This window comes from Aquarana catesbeiana, linkage group LG01, assembly GCF_042186555.1.
Source record: "Aquarana catesbeiana isolate 2022-GZ linkage group LG01, ASM4218655v1, whole genome shotgun sequence".
NCBI classification, from domain to species: Eukaryota; Metazoa; Chordata; class Amphibia; order Anura; family Ranidae; genus Aquarana; species Aquarana catesbeiana.
In genome coordinates this window covers 959297835-959318655 of record NC_133324.1, presented here as the reverse complement: position 1 = coordinate 959318655, position 20821 = coordinate 959297835, and the positions used below count along the sequence as shown (strand labels likewise).

General features: G+C 43.5%; 1 protein-coding gene across 1 annotated transcript in view; it reads left to right on the top strand.

Moving 5' to 3' along the window:
• The window catches only part of LOC141126643 (vomeronasal type-2 receptor 26-like), a 128357-nt gene extending 114885 nt beyond the window's left edge, over positions 1–13472 (top strand). The window contains exon 4 of the mRNA XM_073612575.1: positions 12580–13472. Coding sequence (XP_073468676.1) covers positions 12580–13472 — 893 coding nt within the window. The remainder of the gene's footprint in view (positions 1–12579) is intronic.
• Positions 13473–20821: the final 7349 nt, after the last annotated feature.

Here is a 20821-nt window from a genome sequence, read left to right as displayed (position 1 = left end):
GCACTGTCTTTAAGAAACCAGGAAGGTTTTCTTTGGTATCAGAACAAAATTTTTGTTCCGCAGCAAGCCAGAGCCCAGGTCCTAAAAACTTTACATGACCACCAACTTGCTGGTCACTTCGTGGTACGAAAGACTTTGGAGCTTGTTCAACGATCTTTTTGGTGGCCCACTCTAAAGCCTGACTGCAGGGAATATGTCAGTTCCTGCACCATTTTGTCAACGTAACAAGGGGTCTAATGTCAGATCTTGGGGTCTACTACGCCCATTGCCTGTGCCGGAGCAACCATGGAAAGAAATATCTATGGATTTCATAGTAGAGTTACCACCCTCGGAGAAATTTACAACCATCTTGGTAGTCGTTGACCGCCTGTCCAAGATGGCGCATTTCTTGCCAATGATGGGTACACCATCTGCTGCTGACACGGCGAAGATCTTCATAAAGGAGATAGTCAGTCAGACTTCACGGCCTACCGAGCAACATTGTGTCCGACAGAGGGGTGCAATTCACCTCTAAGTTCTGGAAGGAGCTCTGCAAAACGCTTTCCATTAGAGTGTGCCTATCTTCAGCTTACCATCCTCAGAGCAATGGCCAAACCGAAAGAACTAATCAAACTTTAGAACAGTACTTATGTTGCTTCTGCTCCTTCTCCCAGGACGACTGGTCCTTGCTACTCCCGTGTGCGGAGTTTGCATACAACAACTCAATCCATGCTTCCACCAATCAGTCACCTTTCTGGGCCAACTACGGTTTCCATCCCTCATTCTTGCCTAATGTTATACCAGAGACCTCAGTCCCCGCAGTCCAGGACAGGATAAACGCCATTCAGGCTAATTACCTAACTCTCCAGGCAACTATGCAGAAGGCCCAAGAGAATTATAAGAAACATTATGACAAGGGGAGGAGAGATCCCGTCTTTAAGGTTGGAGATAGAGTGTGGCTTTCCTCAACAAATCTTAAGCTTCCTTGCCCCTCCCGGAAGTTAGGACCAAGGTTTATCGGTCCATTCACAATTAAGAAGGAAATTAACCCAGTGGCATTTGAATTGTCTTTACCAAGTTCCTATAAAATCCACCCAGTGTTCCATGTTTCTTTATTAAAATCTGTTGTCTCCAGTCCTTTTCCAGGGAGAGAAGAAGCTCCGCCCCCTCCAATCTTGGTGGACAATGAAACAGAATATGAAGTAGAAGCCATTCTGGACTGCCGTCGGAGAGGTAGGACGGGTAATTCTGCCAGTATTCCTCATGGTGGCGCCCTTCTGCCTATTTAAGCATGCTGCTGGTTCATGCTGGTTGCTGGATTATCATCAGCTTCCTGTTTTCCTTGTTCCTGTGTTCCTTGTTCCTGTTGTGATATCTGCTTCCTGTTACTACTCGGCTTGCCTGACTGCTCCAGTATTCCGCCTGCATTGACCCCGGCTTGTACCTGACTATTCTTCAGCTCCGCATTTGTACCTTGATCGTCCTCCTGTGTTTGACCCCCAGCTCGGCTACCTTCTCTGTTCCTGATTATCCTGCTGTACCTCATCTTGGACTGATTCCTGTGCTGAATGACCATTGGCCTGGCTCTGACTCCGCTCCTGGTTGCTCCACGGCTCCATACCTGGAATCCCTCCTTGCACGGTTGCCCTTCAACCTTACCAGCGCACCCAAGCAGCTCCCTGCTATCTGCTACTCAGCAACACCGATCTGGCAACCCGTGCACCTTTGGGCACCGTACTCCCTGTCTCACTCCCAGGGTTACGCTGCACTTAGCCGCAAGGGGCGCCCCCTCTGCAATTCGGCCTCACATCCAGGACTCTGACACTAGATGGGAGGGAAACACACACTTTGATGGGAGAGCAACCATCAGAATGGAAACTTGGTGCAAAGGGTAATTATGGGAAAGGTCTGCATTTTACTTGTAACTAAATGTTTGTAGATTAATGTTTTCAGGAATATACTCTGTATTCCTTCATGTAATTCTCTTATTTTCACCTAATATTTTCTTCCTTGGTGTAGACTATAGATAGATGGTTGTGTATTAGACTTTCAACTACTCACCAATAAATGTTGGTGGCTGCCCTTAAGCTGTCCCCTAGAGGACATCCTGCCTCGTTGGAGTTGTGCCTCCTTCCCCTCTATTCTATCAGGCAAACGAGTAAAGTCAGTGACCTCATCATCCCCTCCCTCCTCGTTACTGGAGCAAACTTGACACTATGCTGCAGCTGAGGGAACATGATTGCTAGTTTCTTGTCCTTCTTGGGCACCCCCTCTCTCTAGGCTCACGTTACTCCCTTCCTCAACCTGGAAACCAACACCGGAGCCTTAAAATCGCTGCACATCCTCCAGCAGCATGTACCCGACACTGTGGTCGAATAGTTCAGGGGACTCCTACATGCATGATGGTTGGGCTACAGAAGGAGTAACTGTGGACAAGGAGCCGGTGGAATAGGCCACTTTGGCAGCTGCATAGGAAGGAAAACTACTCTGAGTCTGGGTGACAGAGGATGAGGAGGATGAGGACGACTTTGTTATCCACTCCACCAACTCTTCTGCATGTTCTGGCTCTATAACATGGCCAGCAGCAGAAAAAAAAGGACAAGTGTGCCCCACGGCCACCGGCAGAGGATGCACCGTGTCCATGACCAGCACTGTTGACTGTAGACACAGAGCCTGCTTGGCCTCTTTTAGTGGCCTGTGAGTGTCTGCCTCTCCTTGGTGGCCTTCTGGACATGATGTATATTTTGTTTTGCAACACCGCACTACACTGTATTGTGTACTGTATACACCACCAGAAAAGTAGTAGCAACTGCACTACGCTTGCACTGTATTGTAATTACAATTTTTGATCTAATATTTCACAGCAGGGCCCGTTACTGCGCTCAACAAGAGTATCTGGGATGCTTTACAGGCACGATATGTAAAGGAATATTACACTTTTATTGTTTCACTTCAAGCATTATTAAAATCACTGCTCCTGAAAAAACGATTGTTTTTAAAACTTTTTTTTGCATTGATACATGTCCCCTGGGGCAGGACCCGGGTCCCCAAACACTTTTTATGACAATAACTTGCATATTAGCCTTTAAAATTAGCACTTTTATTTTGAATTACTCGTCACACTGATTCACTCTTCCGGCATTGGATCAGTGTTCCATCTATCACAGGAGCCGGGTCTAGGAGGCGGGACTTTGTGAACACTCAGTGACACAGTGGGAGATTGCTGCTGTGTCTGTGTGTGACACTGACTGACGTGCACAAGAAGGAGGGAGGGGAGGACTCTGACACTTTAGCTTCGTTGCCCTCCCTCTGCCTCAGCTTGTGGCACCGGGATTGGCCCTGGATCTGATCCCTGATTTTGGGTGGGCACTTGACCCCCCTTGCCCCCCTAGCGGACACTAGGGATGAGCCAAACGGTTCGGTTTGCGGCAGAACATGCAAACAGACCAAAAATTTGTGCGAACACGCAAACCCCGTTAAAGTCTATGGGACTCTAAAGTGAAAAATCAAAAGTGCGAATTTTAAAGGCTAATATGCAAGTTATTGTCCTAAAAAGTGTTTGGGGACCCGAGTCCTGCCCCAGGGGACATGTATCAATGCAAAAAAAGTTTTTAAAATGGCTGTTTTTTCGGGAGCAGTGATTTTAATAATGCTTAAAGTGAAACAATAAAAGTGAAATATTCCTTTAAATATCGCACCTGGGGGGTGACTATAGTATGCCTGTAAATTGGCGCATGTTTCCCGTGTTTAGAACAGTCCCTGCACAAAATGACATTTCTAAAGGAATAAAAGTCATTCAAAACTGCTTGCAGGTGTAATGTAATGTCGGGTCCTGGCAATATGGATGAAAATTATTGAGAAAAACGGCATGGGTACCCCCCCAGCCCATTATCAGGCCCTTTGGGTCTTGTATGGATATTAAAGGGATCCCCACACCCAAATTAAAAAAGAAAAGGCATGGGGTATACTCTGAACAGCAGTATACAGGCAGTCCAAACAAAGACAGGGACTTTAGATTTGTTCTTGTAAGTGTAGGTCCAGCCAAAAAAATACATTTTTAAGCTTTTTCGATAACATAACATAGGGAAGGGTTATCATCACCCCTGTAACATTTGTTTTGCTGTCTGTGCCCCTGTTCAGAAGATTTCACCTCACTTTCTGTCCCAATGACAATTGGATTTTGTAAATTTGGGGTTATTAGGGAAACAATTGGTGATAAAGAGACACCTTTTTTCCCATATTAACTCTTACAGGAGAGAATTTCCCATCCTAGGGGTAGATTTCCTCTCAATTCCTGTTGTCTCCTTCCGTTTGTAAGTAGGAGTCGTTTGTAAGTCAGATGTTTGAAAGTAGGGGACCGCCTATATATACTATACTATACGGCCTGCCCTATATACTCTGCAGAAAATTGGGCCTTAGGTGTTGGTGGTACCAGAACACTGTAAGCCCTCACAGTTACTCTTGGTGGGCGCTGGAACAGGCCCTGCTGTGAAATATTATATCAAGAATTGTAATTACATGCCCCTGTTGAACAGGGGCAGAAAAATTGGGCCTTTTGGTGGTGGTGTGGTGGTGGTGCCACAACACTGTAAGCCATCACAGTTATGCCGCGTACACACGACCGGACTTTACGGCAGACTTTGTCCGGCGGACTTTTCGACAGACTTTCCGAATGAACGGACTTGCCTACACACGATCAACCAAAGTCTGACGGATTTGTACATGATGACTTACGACCGGACTAAAACAAAGAAGTTCATAGCCAGTAGCCAATAGCCGCCCTAGCGTCGTTTTTTGTCCGTCGGACTAGCATACAGACGAGCGGACTTTTCGACCGGACTCGAGTCCGTCGGACAGATTTGAAACATGTTTCAAATCTAAGTCTGTCAAACTTTTGAGAAAAAAAAGTCAGCTGGAGCCCACACACGATTGAATTGTCCGACGGACTCCGGTATGCCGGACCAAGTATTACGGAAAGTGCGCTCGTGTGTACGCGGCATTACTCTTGGTGGGCGTTGAAACGGGCCCTGCTGTGAAATATTATATCAAGAATTGTAATTACGTGCCCCTGTTGAACAGGGGAAGACAAATTGGGCCTTTGGTGGTGTGTGGCGGTGGTGCCACAACACTCTAAGCCCTCACAGTTACTCTTGGTGGACGCAGGAACAGGCCCTGCTGTGAAATATTAGATCAAAAATTGTAATTACACGCCCCTGTTAAAAAGGGGCAGAAAAATTGGGTCTTAGGCAGTGGTGGTGGTGCCACAACACTGTAACCCCTCACAGATTCTGTTGTTGAGCGCAGGAACCAGCCCTGCTGTGAAATATTAGAGAAAATATTGTCATTACATGCCCCTGTTAAATAGGGGCAGACAAATTGGGCATTAGGCAGTGGTGGTTGTGGTGGCACAACACTGTAAAGCCTCACAGATACTCTTGTTGAGTGCAGGAATGGGCCCTGCTGTGAAATATTAGAGCAAATATTGTAATTACATGCCCCTGTTAAACAGGGGCAGAAAAAATGGGCTTTAAGGGCCTTAGGGGTTGCACAACACTGCTCTAATTGAGAGCAGTGTCAGGGCTGGCTCAGCCCTTCCTTCTCTGAGCTGGCCGCTCAGCTGTCGGCTAATTGCCAGCTCTCATCTCTCTCCACAGTTACCCAGCTGTTCCTGATCCTGCTCGTCTGACCTGCCTACTTAAAGCTGTCCAGTTCACTTCATCTCTGTCTTTGCGTTGGTCACATCACAAGAAACCTTTCCCTGCATCCCCGATCTGGTTACTAAACTCTGGCTTGGCTGATTACCCGATCTGGTTACTGAACCCTGGCTATGCTTTGACTACGCTTACTCTATTTACCTTTTTATTTTTATTAATAAACAAGTGTGATTTAATTGTACTTCTGTCTTGGTCTGATTCATGGTTTCTGACACGCAGGAAAGAGCCCTGCTGTTAAATATTTAATCAAAAATTGTAATTACACGCCCCTGTTAAACAGGGACAGAAAAATTGGGCTTTAGACACTGGTGGTGATGCCACAACACTGCAACCCTTCACAGATGCTCTAGTTGAACTCAAGAATGAGCCCTGCTGCAAAATATTACAGCAAAAATTGTAATTACACGCCCCTGTTAAACAGGGGCAGAAAAATTGGGCCTTAGGCACTAGTGGTGTTGCCACAACACGGCAACCCCTCACAGATACTCTAGTTGAGTGCAAGAAAGAGCCCTGCTGCGAAATATTACAGCAAAAATTATAATTATATGCCCCTGTTAAACAGGGGCAGAAAAATTGGGCATTAGGCACTGGTGGTGGTGCCCTGAAACAAAAATGTTCTTAGAAGCTATCAACATGAACATTGAGGAGGAATAGGATAGTCACTCAGCATAACAGGATAGTAACTCAGCATAGGCATTCTTCAAGGGATCTCACATTCATAGAAAAATTAATCTGTTACATTAGCATCAAGTGCTTGGTAGCTGGTGATCCAAGACTGATTCATTTTTATGAAGGTGAGCCTGAGTCTGTGGACAGGCACACTCTGTGATTGGTTACAAAGCCTCCAGCAGCACTGAATGTACATTCAGAAAGAACGCTGGATGCAGGACTGGCCAGTAGCTCAATTGCATATTGTGCAAGCTTCAGCCAGTGATCCATCCTCAAGACCCAGTAACCAAGTGGATTTTCGGTTGGAAAGGTCTCCAAGTCTGATCTTGCCCCTAGGTATTCCTACACCAAATCAGATGCTGGCAATGGTTGCTGGAACCAGAATCAGACCTTGGGGCTACGGACTAAAGAATTGTCTGAATGCATCGGTCAGACGGCCACCTTCTCCACCGCTCCTTCTGTGACTGACCGAAGCCTCAGCAACACGTTGTCCAGGAGGACCAGGAAATTGTAACCTCCCAGGCTCTGGAAACGCATTGCACAAACCTTTCTGCAAGGCCTCCCAAAGATGTTTCATCCTCTGCTCCCTCTGCAAAGGCTGGATAAATTTTGCAACCTTACCTATGTAACGTGAATCAAGAAGGGTTGCCAGCCAGTAATGATCCCTCTCCTTGATACCACGAATCTAAGGCTCTTTTCAAAGGCTTTGCAGGATCAGGGAGGCCATGCAGTGAAGGTTTGCTGAGGCATTCGATCCGGAGTCCTCTGGGTCACTAAGGATGACATGATCCACAGCCACCTTCTCCCAGCCATGTACAAGTCCATGGGTTTCTGGGGACTGAAAACGATCCCTTGAATACTGCTGCTGATGCTGAGTGCTAGGCTCCACCTCCATGCTGACACAATCCTCATCCTCCTCCTCCTCCTATTCCTGTGTGATCGGCAGGCCCGCAGGTATACTGTCTGGATAAAGGGGGCCTTGAGAGGTAAGGAAGTCATCCTCTTCCACCTCTGTTCAGCCTCAAGTGCCCTGTCCATTATTCCACAAAGCGTGTGCTCCAACAGGAAGACAAGAGGGACAGTATCACTGATGCATGCACTGTCACTGCTCACCATCCTCATGGGTTCCTCAAACGGAGAAAGGACAGCATCCTTGATCAGTAGCCACTGGCGTGGCAAAAAAAGCCAAGCTCCCATGACCCTGTCCTGGTGCCATACTCACACAGGTACTCATTGATGGCCCTCTTCTGCATGTGCAGCCACTGCAGCATTGCCAACGTTGAGTTTCACCTGGTGGGCATGTCACAAATGAGGCGGTTCTTGGGCAGGTTGCACTCCTTTTGAAGGTCAGCCAGCCGAGCACTGGCATTATATGACCGGTGGAAATGCCCACAGACTTTCCTGGCCTGTCTCAGGAGATCCTGTAAGCCCGGGTACCTGCACAAGAACCACTGCACCACCAAATTAAGGATGTGAGCCAAACAGGGAACATGGATCAAGTGTCCCTGTTGGAGGGCGGAGAGGAGCTTGGTGCCAAACAACCATTCCTGGCTGAACCTGGCGTGGCGTAAACCACCTCTGGGTCTTCCCCTGCAGAGCTGACAGAATCTCTGCCCCAGTGTGGCTCCTGTCCCCTAAGAAGACCAACTCAAGCACCGCATGGCATCTTTTTGCCTGAGTGCTTGCGTAGCCCCTTGAACACCTACGGAGCACCGCTGGTTCTGAGGAGAAATCTGCAGAGGAAGAGGCCATAGAGGAAGAAGTGGAGTGGGTGGAGGAGAGAGGTGTGGCAGAATCACCACTACTAGCATTTTGGAGACGTGGTGGCGGAACAAGCTCCAACAATACTGCACCCTGTCCTGCAACCTTCCCAGCTGCCAGCAGAGTTACTCAGTGAGCTATGAAAGAAAGGTAACGTCCCTGTCTATGCCTGCTCTACCATGAGTCAGCGGTAATATGGACCTTACTGCTGACCACCCTGTCCAATGAGGCCAAGACATTGCCTTCCACATGCCGGTAGAGAGCCAGAATGGCCTTCCGTGAAAAGAAATTGTGTTTGGGAACCTGCCACTGAGGTACCGCACATTCCACAAACTCACGAAAGGGGGCAGAGTCTACCAGCTGAAAAGGCAGCAGTTGGAGTGCTAGCAATTTAGCCGAGCTAGCATTCAACCGCTGAGCATGTGGATGGCTGGGACCAGATTTCTTTCGACGGTTTAGCAACTGGGGTAGGGAAATTTGTCTGCTACAATCGGATGTTGGTGTAGCGATAGCAGATTTCCTGCAAGTACTTGGCACACCTAATTCTACACCTTTATTACTCTCAGTGCAGGTTTCTGAGAGGACTGAAAGTATAGAGGGGTTGGAGATCCCAGCTGATGAGGAGCAAGGAGAGGTCAGCCTTGTTCTTTGGTGTGGGTCTTTTAAGTACTGTTGCCAACCGACTGCATGGGAGATCGACATATGTCTGGTCATGCATGTGGTGCCCAAGCGGCTGCTGTTTTGGCCACGCTTGATACGTTTCAGACATATGTTGCAAACAGCAATGGTGCGAACTGCTGCACACGTATCAAAAAAGGCCCACACCAAAGAGCTTTTCAAAATACGCGGGGAGTCAGCAGCGCCCTGCACATGCGGAGCTCTGCGGTCAGATGGCTGCCCTTAAGCTGGCTCCTGGAGGGAATCCTGCCTCATTGGAGATGTGCCTCCTCCTCCTCTCTTCTATCAGACACCAATGTAGAGTCAGTGACCTCATCATCCCCTCCCTCCTCGTCACTGGTGCAGCTGGGGGAACATGACTGCCAGTTTCCTGTCCTTCTTGGGCACCCCCTCTCTCTGGGCTCACGTTACTGCCTTCCTCAACCTGGGTACCATCATCGGAGCCTTCAAAACGCTGCACATCCTCCTGCATCATGTACCCGACACTGTGGTCGAACAGTTCAGGGGACTCCTCCGCGCATGATGGTGGGGCTAGGGAAGGAGAGACTGATGACATTGAGCCAATGAAATAGGCCGCTTTGGTAGCTGCATTGGCAGGCAAACTACTCTGAGCCTGGGTGAAAGAGGATGAGGAGGATGAAGACGGCTTAGTTATCCACTAAACCAACTCTTCTGCATGTTGTGGATGAACACGGCCAGCTGCCGAAAAAAAGGACAAGCGTGCCCCACGGCCACGTGCTGAGGATGCACAATGTCCACGACCAGCACTGTTGGCTGTAGACACAGAGCCTGCTTGCCCTCTTTTAGTGGCCTGTGAGCGTCTGCCTCTCCTTGGTGGCCTTCCAGACATGCTGTAAAATTTTATTAGCAAAACACCGCCTGAAGTTTACTAGAAAAAGCACAGCAGGAATGGCCTGCAGTCAGATATAGGCTTGGCTAGACTAAAATGCAGTGGATATATATATGTAGGAGACTGTATATATATATTTAATGCACTGCAGATCACTGAATCACCTGCCTGTCTGCCTGCCTGAAAGTGTATTTGAAAACGTACAAAAGGAATGTCCTGCAGTCAGATATAGACTTGGCTAGACTGGAATGCAGTGGATACATATATGTAGTACACTGTATATTTTTTTAATGCACTGCAGACCACTGAATCACCTGCCTGTCTGAAAGTGTATTTGAAAACATACAACAGGAATGGCCTGCAGTCAGATATAGGCTTGGCTAGACTAAAATGCAGTGGATATATATATGTAGGAGACTGTATATATATATTTAATGCACTGCAGATCACTGAATCACCTGCCTGTCTGCCTGCCTGAAAGTGTATTTGAAAACGTACAAAAGGAATGTCCTGCAGTCAGATATAGACTTGGCTAGACTGGAATGCAGTGGATATATATATGTAGTACACTGTATATTTTTTTAATGCACTGCAGACCACTGAATCACCTGCCTGTCTGAAAGTGTATTTGAAAACATACAACAGGAATGGCCTGCAGTCAGATATAGGCTTGGCTAGACTGCAATGCAGTGGATATATATATGTAGGAGACTGTATATATATTTAATGCACTGCAGATCACTGAATCACCTGCCTGCCTGCCTGCCTGAAAGTGTATTTGAAAACGTACACCAGGAATGGCCTGTAGTCAGTTATAGGCTTGGCTAGACTAGAATGCAGTGGATATATATATGCAGGAGACTGTATGTATATTTAATGCACTGCAGATCACTGAATCACCTGCCTTTCTGCCTAAAAGTGTATTTGAAAACGTACACCAGGAATAGCCTGCAGTCAGATATAGGCTTGGCTAGACTAGAATGCAGTGGATATATATATATATATCTATATATATAGCTATCTATATATATATATAGATAGCTATATATATAGCTATCTATATATATATATATGTAGGAGACTGTATATATATTTAATGCACTGCAGATCACTGAATCACCTGCCTGAAAGTGTATCTGAAAACATACAACGGGAATGGCCTGCAGTCAGATATAGGCTTGGCTAGACTGGAATGCAGTGGATATATATGGAAAAAGAAAAAGTTCTCCTGGGGGGTGAGGTTTAGGCGACAAAGTGTGTAAGTCAAGGCAATGACAATGTTATACAATTAATTCTTGTTTTTAATTATACAATAAATATATAATCGGATCGAATTCTAAAATCATCAAGTTTGTAGTCTCTGGTTAATAATCACATAAGAAATATACTTCAATGAAGGAATTGTAAAAATTATGTACATTCTGGTTACAGACAGTAATGACAAATACCATAAAAATGGTCAATGATAAGATACATTGTATTACAAAAGGTAGGTTGTCATCCATATGAGACTGTATATATATTTAATGCACTGCAGATCACTGAATCTCCTGCCTGTCTGCCTGCCTGAAAGTGTATTTGAAAACATACAAAAGGAATGGCCTGCTGTCAGATATAGACTTGGCTAGATTGGAATGCAGTTGATATATATATGTAGGAGACTGTATATATATTTAATGCACTGCAGCTCACTGAATCACCTGCCTGCCTGCCTGAAAGTGTATTTGAAAATGTACAACAGGAATGGCCTGCAGCCAGATATAGGCTTGTCTAGACTAGAATGCAGTGTATATATATATGTAGGAGACTGTATATATATTTTTTATGCACTGCAGATCACTGAATCACCTGCCTGCCTGACAGTATATTAGAAAAAGTACACCAGGAACAGCCTGCAGTCAGATCTAGCTACACTGGATACAGTGGATGTATATATATATATATATATATATACAAGACTGTATATATATATATATACAAGACTGTATATATATATATATATATATATTAAATACACTGCAGCTAACTGAATCACCTGCCTGCCTGAAGTATATTAGAAAGAGTACACCAGGAATGGACTGCAGTGAGATCTAGCTAAACTGGATACAGTGGATATATATATATATATATATATATATATATATATATATATATATATATACACAATATATATACACAAGACTGACTGTATGTATGTGTATATATATATATATATATATATATATATATATATATATATATATATATATATATATATATATATACATACAGTCAGTATTTAATATAAATATATATATTAAATACACTGAAGCTAACTGAATCGCCTGCCTGCTCAATCTAAATGAAATGACACCCTGTCTCAGTCAACGCCAGCAACACACTACACAGGGCCGATGTTCGACCCGAACATAAAGCTCATCCCTAATGCATGCATATTTCAATCCCTCCATTGGCTTCTGATTGCCCAGCAAATAAAATTTATACCAACAAAAAAATGCCAACAACATATAAAGCCATCCACAACTCTGCACCGAGCTACATCACCAATCTTGTCTCACCAAAATGGTCATCTCCTCTGCTCCCAAGACCTCCTGCTCCAATGCTCGACTCCAGGACTTCTCCAGAACCTCTCCCAAACTCACCTCTTCAGGGAAGCCTATCCCACCTCTACCTAACAACTGAACTTTTAATTCTTCCATCAGTTCCTCCCTCACAGTTATTACATTTTATTCCACTTGTCCCAAATTATTAGATTTTAAGCTCTTATGAGTAGGTCCCTCATAACCCTCTTGTATTTTATGGTATTGAAACTGTACTGTCTCCTTTTATACTGTAATGCGCTGCACTAGACACAACACAAACAATTTATTTCCTCAGAAGCTCTGATCCAGATGCTCATTGTGTTTGTTTGTATTCTTCTTCCTGCAGACAGTGAAAACTGCATGAAATGTCCTGATGATGAATGGCCAAATGAGAAGAAGGATCAGTGTTTTCCAAAATTGGTGGAATTTCTCTCCTACGCTGATGATACAATTGTTGCAGCATTTTCAGCTGTCTCCATCCTCTGTTGTCTTCTGGCTAGTTTAATATTGAGGTTATTTGTACATTACGGGGACACCCCCATTGTTAAAGCTAATAACCGGAACCTGAGCTATCTTCTCCTGGTCTCCATCATGTTGAGCTTCCTCTGTGTCTTCTTGTTCTTCGGACGTCCAGTAGACATAACCTGCATGCTGCGTGTAACCTCTTTTGGAGTCCTCTTCTCAGTTGCTGTCTCTGCTTTACTTGCCAAAAGTATCATGGTCTGTATTGCTTTTAAAGCCACCAAACCTGGGAGTCCCTGGAGGAAATGGATGGGAGCCAAACTGCCCAATTGTATCATTTGTGTGTTCTCACTGGTTCAAGTAATAATCTGTGTCTCTTGGTTGTCTATTTCTCCCCCCTTCCAGGATCAGGACACTCACTCTTATCAGGGAAAGATCATCATTCAGTGTAATGAGGGTTCAGTTATCGGCTTCTACTCTGTCTTAGGATATATGGGGCTTCTGGCAGCTGTGAGTTTCATTATAGCTTTTTTAGCCAGGACATTACCGGACAGTTTTAATGAGGCCAAATACATCACCTTCAGCATGCTGGTGTTCTGCAGTGTCTGGATTTCCATGATTCCGGCCTATCTGAGCACCAGAGGGAAATATATGGTGGCTGTGGAGGTTTTTGCTATAATGGCATCAAGTACTGGACTTCTTGGCTGTATATTTTTCTACAAATGTTACATAATTCTGTTAAGACCTGACCTGAATACAAAAATAGTTATCCACTAATATTTATGGAGGAACACTGGGTTACCAGAAGTTATAGCTTTAACTCTATTATTGTTAATTTTAGTATTTTGTTAGCTTATTCAGAATGAACATTGTTACAATTAAACTTTTAATAATTACCTCTCCAGTAGATGGTGAGTCTAATTTTTGCTCTCTTGAAGAAATAAGGACTCTGCCAGTATTTGACACTTTGGGTTTCTTGGAAACCTTGTCCCCTGCTGGGTGTAGTGGTTCCTTCCACCGGCTGTTACATCACTACAGAACAAAGTAGTCACTTATTCAGGAGGAACCACAGAGTCCAGAGGGGAACCATCACAAAGTGTCAGATACCAGCACCACCCATCGCTCTTAAGATGGTAAAAATGTCATTAACCTTCCAGAAAGGTAAATATGTTCTTTTATAAGCTGCTTGTAATGTATTTTTTTTAGTGTCAGTGTCATTTGAATTTATTGATATAGCTGGATACATATGCATACAATAATAAATATCATTTATTTGGCTTGGTATATTTCATAATAATTTGTAATATTAGTTGAAGTTGATGAGATCATGTTCTCAGTAAGTTCACATTTTAAATTTTTCTTTCCAAAAGTTTTTATTGACTTTATAAACAGTAGAGGGGTACAGAAGCATTAAGCCATACAAAGAGCAGTATTATGAAGAAAAAACATAATTTAATCAGCATGTGAGGTCAGATAGAATTAGAAGACTGAAAATAGGCTTACAGCCAGTAGTATTGGTGTAGAACCAATGTCTTCATCCTGGGGATGTAGGAGGAAAGGGGGAAGCGGTATAGGGAGGGAGGATTAAGGATTGAGGTTAAGGCTGGGTAGAAGGGGGTATAGGGAGGGAGGATTAGGGATTGGGGTTTAAAGCTGGGTAGAAGGAGGGTACGGCGGGGCGGAGGATAATCAAACAAGGGAGTGAACTAATGAAACAAGGAAAAAGATCCAGTCAGCAACAGAAGGCAATGTAAGTACATGTCATCAATCTTATACAGTACAGTTTGGGTTATTTAACCATATGGACCAAGGTAGAGCATATTTTTTGTACTAGTAATTTTGTTGATGCTAGTATTTTATTTTCTATTTCAACAGTTTAAGTTTCTAAGTCAACTATACTGGGTTGTGAAAGGGAATTCCAAACAATACTTAGCTTTAAAATGTAGGTACAGAACCCTGATTTTAGCATTAGGGCTTATTTGGGGTATCTAAATGCAGTAATGCAAAGGTAGGGTCAGGTAAGGTCTGAGTGCCTATAATATTAGGGGTTAATAAGAAGATGGAGGTCCAGTAAGTGTGCCATAATATATGGAAAAGGGATCCTGTTTCTCCACATAGTCTTCGACATAAAGGGGATCATGTAGGTTAGAATTGAGTTCATTTGAAGGGGGTGGGGTACCAATGATGGAATGTTTTATGGTAATGTATTTGAGCTGACCTCGGTGAAGTGTCCACCTATTTTGATTTCCAATTTTGCATAGTATTGGTTTGGAAAAAGTGGTATTTTAGTTTAATAGACTGTAAAAGAGCGTTATTCCTTTTTTTTGTGGTGCTTATGATCATAGAACAATTAAAGTGGTTGTAAACCCTTTTGTGTGACATTTACCTATTGGTAAACCTAGAATAAGGCTTACCTATAGGTAGTGGAAATATCTCCTAAACGTGCGCCGTTTAGGAGATATTTCACTTATAGTGCACCAATGTTGTCATCGGTGCATGTGCTGTGAAGAAACGGACCACCATGCCGTTTCTTCCCCCAGCGTGTGCCGTGACTGACGGCTCCCGCGTGCATGCGCGGGAGTGAGGTCATGCGGCTCCGGCCAGTCACAAAGCCGGAGTCCACGGCCCCGGAAGGAAGAGGGGTGAAGATGGACACAGCCTGCACAGGGGATAGCGCGGGCTTTGTTTGCAGGTAAGTGTCATATAATGCTTTTAATTTGCAGGCCATGCGGGGAGCAAAAGAGGAAGTAAAACCCATCTTTGGGAAATAGACATATGAGTGCTGCCAGCATTGCTGCAGAGGTTGAAGGGGTGGGGGGGTCAGCCTGTCAGTGCTCAGACCATACGCTGCACACTGCATCAAATTAGTCTGCATGGCTGTCATCCCAGAACGAAGTCTTTTCTAAAGATGTTGCACAAGAAAGCCTGCAAACCATTTGCTGAAGACAAGCAGACTAAGGACATGGATTACTGGAACCATGTCCTGTGGTCTGATGAAGCCATGATAAACATACTTGGTTCAGATCGTATCAAGCGTGTGTGGCGGCAACCAGGTGGGGAGTACAAAGACAAGTGTGTCTTGCCTACAGTCAAGCATGGTGGTGGGAGTGTTATGGTCTGGGGCTGCATGAGTGCTGCCGGCACTGGGGAGCTACAGTTCATTGAGGGAACCATGAATGCCAACATGCACCGTGACATACTGAAGTCAAGCATGATCCCCTCCCTACGGAAACTGGGCCGCAGGGCAGTATTCCAACATGATAACGACCCCAAACACACCTCCAAGACAACCACTGCCTTGCTGCAGAAGCTGAGGGTAAAGGTGATGGACTAGCCAAGCATGTCTCCAGACCTAAACCCTATTGAGCATCTGTGGGGCATCCTCAAACGGAAGGTGGAGGAGTGCAAAGTCTCTAACATTCACCAGCTCTGTGATGTCATCATGGAGGAGTGGAAGAGGACTCCAGTGACAACCTGTGAAGCTCTGGTGAACTCCATGCCCAAGAGGGTTAAGGCAGTGCTGGAAAATAATTGTGACCACACAAAATATTTTTTTTTTACATGTACCTCCTGGTGGTGCCCAGCTCCCCATGACCTTTTTTGACAATAACTTGTCTATTAGCCTTGAAAATAGCAAGAATTTAGTATCACCATTCACCTCACATAGACTTCACTAAGGTTAGAGTCTGCAAGCCTCCCACAAACTGAACCCGGGCAGATTCACTTCTCCCTAAAATGTATTATAATATAATAATAATTATATATATATATTTAACCCTTTCATGACTAAGCCTATTTTTGAAATTTGGTGTTTACAAGTTAAAATCCATATTTTTTGCTAGAAAATTACTTAGAACCCCCAAACATTATATATATATTTTTAGCAAAGAATCTAGAGAATAAAATGACGATTGTTGCAATGTTTTTTATCACACGGTATTTGTGCAGCGGTGTTTTAAACGCAAATTTTTGGAAAAGTGACACTTTCATGAATTTTAAAAAATCCAAACAGTAAAGTTACCCCAATTTTTTTGTATAATGTGAAAGATGATGTTACGCCGAGTAAATAGATACCAAACATGTCACCCTTTATAATTGCACGCACTCGTGGAATGGCGACGAACTACGGTACCTTTGAATTTCCATAGGCGACGCTTTAAAAAAATTTTACGGTTACCAGGTTTGAGCTACAGAGGAGGTCTAGGGCTAGAATTATTGCTCTCGCTCTGACGATCGCGGCGATACCTCACATGTGTGGTTTGAACACCGTTTACATATGCGGGCGCGACTTCCGTATGCGTTTTCTTCGCTGCGCGAGCTCGCGGGGACAGGGGCACTTTAAAAAATTTTTTTTTTTTTTTTTATTTAATTTATTTATTTTTGTACTTTATAAATTGTGTTTAAATTTTTTTTTTTTTTTTTTTTTACTTTTATTGCTGTCACAAGCAATGTAAACATCCCTTGTGACAGTAATATGTGGTGACAGGTACTCTTTATGGAGGGATGGGGGGTCTAAAAGACCCCCCATCCCTCCTTTACACTTCAAAGTATTCAGATCGCCGAAAACGGCGATTCTGAATACTGTGTACTTTTTTAAATGCGGCGCCATTGGCAGCCGAGTAAACGGGAAGTGACGTCATGACGTCGCTTCGCATTTACAAGAAGAAGGCTGGAACGAAGCCGCTCACAGCTTCGTTCCAGTCCGCCCCCAGCCGCCGAAGGCAGCGGACCGGACACCGGGCCTCCCGATCGCACGGGAGGCCCGGTAACAGCGGCGGGAGGCGGCGGGAGGGGGGGTTGTCCCCTCCCGCTCCTCCGGTATAACAACCGAGCGGCTTTTAGCCGCATCGGTTGTTATATTCGGGTAGCCGATCGCCCGCTGAAAACAACGGTACCGGGATGATGCCTGCAGCTGCGGGCATCATCCCGGTATAACCCCGGAAAGCCGAGGACGCATATATGCGTTCGGTCGGCGGGAAGGGGATATATATATATATATATATATATATATATATATATATATATATATATATATATATATATATATATATATATATACATTTTTTTTTTTTTTTATTTATTTTATTTTTTTATGAGAGCATAGTGTGCTGGATTTTCTCTGACATGTTATTTAGCTTAGTATATTCACAGTTTATTACACAGAAAGCCAGTCACATTATTTTATTTATTTATTGAATGATTGAAATCTGCTTTATGTACTGCACCTTATAGGGACAAAAATGTCCAAAAGCATCAATAGCTGGACACCAATATAAAACTAGGGCTGCATTGTGTACAAAGAACATCACCGTGCAATTGTATCAATTATTTTCATATTGCTAGTTTTAGGAAATATAATAATATTGATGTTATTATTATTATTTAATTTATTTGTATCTTATTGCTATTCACCTAAACTGGATTGTTCAAGGAATAGTTAAAGTGAAGAGACATAATAAGACTTGTATGATGAGAGTTTGTATTGGAAAGCAGATGGTGATCAGTAAATTCAGCGTCTGTTTCCTGTGGGAACCCGGGAGAAACTTTTATCCAATAAAATCTCAGGTTTGTTCTTTGGTGACTTAGTTGTTGTATTGTGAATGGAGCGGTCCCACCACTGTAATCATGTGTCGGTCTTGTGGACGTCTTGTTAGGGAAATAATTCACCGTCTCAGACCGTCCTCGGGCATCAAGGTAATATTTATTGCATATGCAAGAGAAATGAATTGCATTACATGTTCATGCTGTCATCGTCATTTCTAAGGAAAATACTGTGGTACATGTCTTTTTTATAAGCCCTGGACACCCCCCTTTCCTGTCTTAAAACATGCCCAGTCTCATGTATTTTCAACTTTATTCTGGACACAACAGGAAAGGTGGAAGTGTCTGTTACAGACTGATATCTTCACCAACAATGGTTACAGGATACTGACTTGAAAACTCCCCAAGCCAACACAAAAATATAGGATATATTCTAAAAACTGCACATCCAAGCTTCTTATATTGCTGACTCCATTTTATTACTAGTCTTTAGCTTAATCCTAGATTCATAGCTTATTTCTAGGCCATGATAAACAAAATGGCGTTTTTCATAACTGACATTTAAAGTATAATTTCTCTAACATCTCCCTCCTTTTATACTAATAATGTCAATACTTCAAATATCCAGGTTCTTTTATTTTTTTACCAGGTATTATCATTTAGACAGATAAGTCCTTAGCGAGAGTTGTAAATTCATCATCAGATTCCGAGTATAGTTCCGTGTCACTCTGGAGGAGCATAGTTTTTGTTAAAGATGTGTCAATCAGTCTTTGAAGAATTCCCCTAATACAGGGAATGCAGCAACATCCACACAATGTAAGAACTGCGGCTGCCATGACAATAGAGATAAGCAAACTTTTTGCAAGATCACCCCATTTACCAAACCATTTTTTGAAAAGTCCTGTCAGGGGGTTCTTTACACCAGAGTTCTCAGCTAATTCTTCAGATAGCATTTGTAGGCCTTGTAAGGCCTTGGTGATACTTCCATCAGGTGCCGTATTGTTTGGAATAAAAGTGCAGCAGAAGGTGCCGAACATTTTGCATACCCCGCCCCTTTTTGCCAGCAACATATCCAACGCTATACGGTTCTGCCACGCTGTCAAAGAGGTGGCGTCCAATTGTGCTGCTATGCCTTTGATAGCATCTCTGGTGTAAGTCACAAACCTCTGCTGGTTGTAGTAGATGTAGTTTATCCAGTCGACGTTTTTTTTGAGTTGGACCCATATGAAGAGTAAGGTGAGTCCCGCTGTTATTTGATTCTGTGCTTTAATTTCATCTGGAACTCCTCGTGGAACACCTATTTCGTCTATATACACTCGGTTGTCAAATGATCCTTGTGGTGTTTCTCGCTTAATTTGTTTAAAAAAAGTATTTACCTGGTAGTTTCATTGATTTATCACTCATAGGAACTATATAAAAGGGAAGCAGCAATCGGGTAAAGGCACAACTACCCTCCCATCTAGGTGGCAGTCTGGACCTTAGTCTCTTATCTCCACACAAACACCAAACATCAGCCAATTGCTGTTTTTGTTCCTGAAACCATTTTATTTGGTACTTAATGTCCGTAGTACAGGTTGTAATTGCACAGTATTCAGGGGATAGGGTGCCAACATTTGTACCATTACTGTCATTGTTAGAGAAACAAGTAAAATTTCCTGGTAATGCTTGTACTGATGGGGGTATACTTTGCATTTTAGTCTTAGGGTAGCTCTTTTTCTCATTTACACATTCTGACCCAGTTATATTTTATGAAAACATTCTTATTATACAAGTCAAGTCTATTTCCTCTTCAGGGAGAGGAACGGTGGCTAGTTGTGGAATATAATAATTTTTACCATACAGCATTTCATACGGTGTTAGTCCTTTAGCAGTAGGGGTCATTCTTATACTCAACAATGCCATTGGCAAACACTAAACCCATTTAATTTTCCCTGTTTCCTCCAACAATTTTCTTAGTTTACTCTTTAAGGTACCATTGTGTCTCTCCCCTGTGCCCACAGATTGTGGGTGGTAGACACAGTGGGTTTTTTAGGTCAATATTGTACCATTTACCAATTTGTTGTATTGTTCAGTTTACAAAAATGGGAGCCGTTGTCACTGTAAATCACAGAGGGGATCCCATGAAATGGAATCACCTCTTTAATAAGTACTTTGGCTACTGACTGCCCATTTGGGTGTGTCAGGAAAAGGTTCTACCCACTTTATAAACAACAATAATCATAAAATCCATGCATATCGTGTGAAAGGGATAAGAGGGTTGTGGGAAATGACCTCTTAAGCGTCTTAGAGCACCTTGAGCATGGTATCTGGTACAAAGCGGATATGTGAGGCAAAAGTTTCTAGAGTCGTTCGTAAACCCATATGTTGTGAACACCTTATTGATCACCTGTACCATCCCTCCTTTTGAGATATGGGCTTGCCCATGGCTCAATAACGCAGCATATCTAAACAGTGATGTAGGTAAGATGGGTTTACCTTCTGTACTTGTGTATATACCATTGACCAGCGTTGCCCCTTTAGATAACCACTTTTGTTTTTCACCTGCCGGTGATGTTTTCTGCATTTCTGATAACCATGTTTTATCA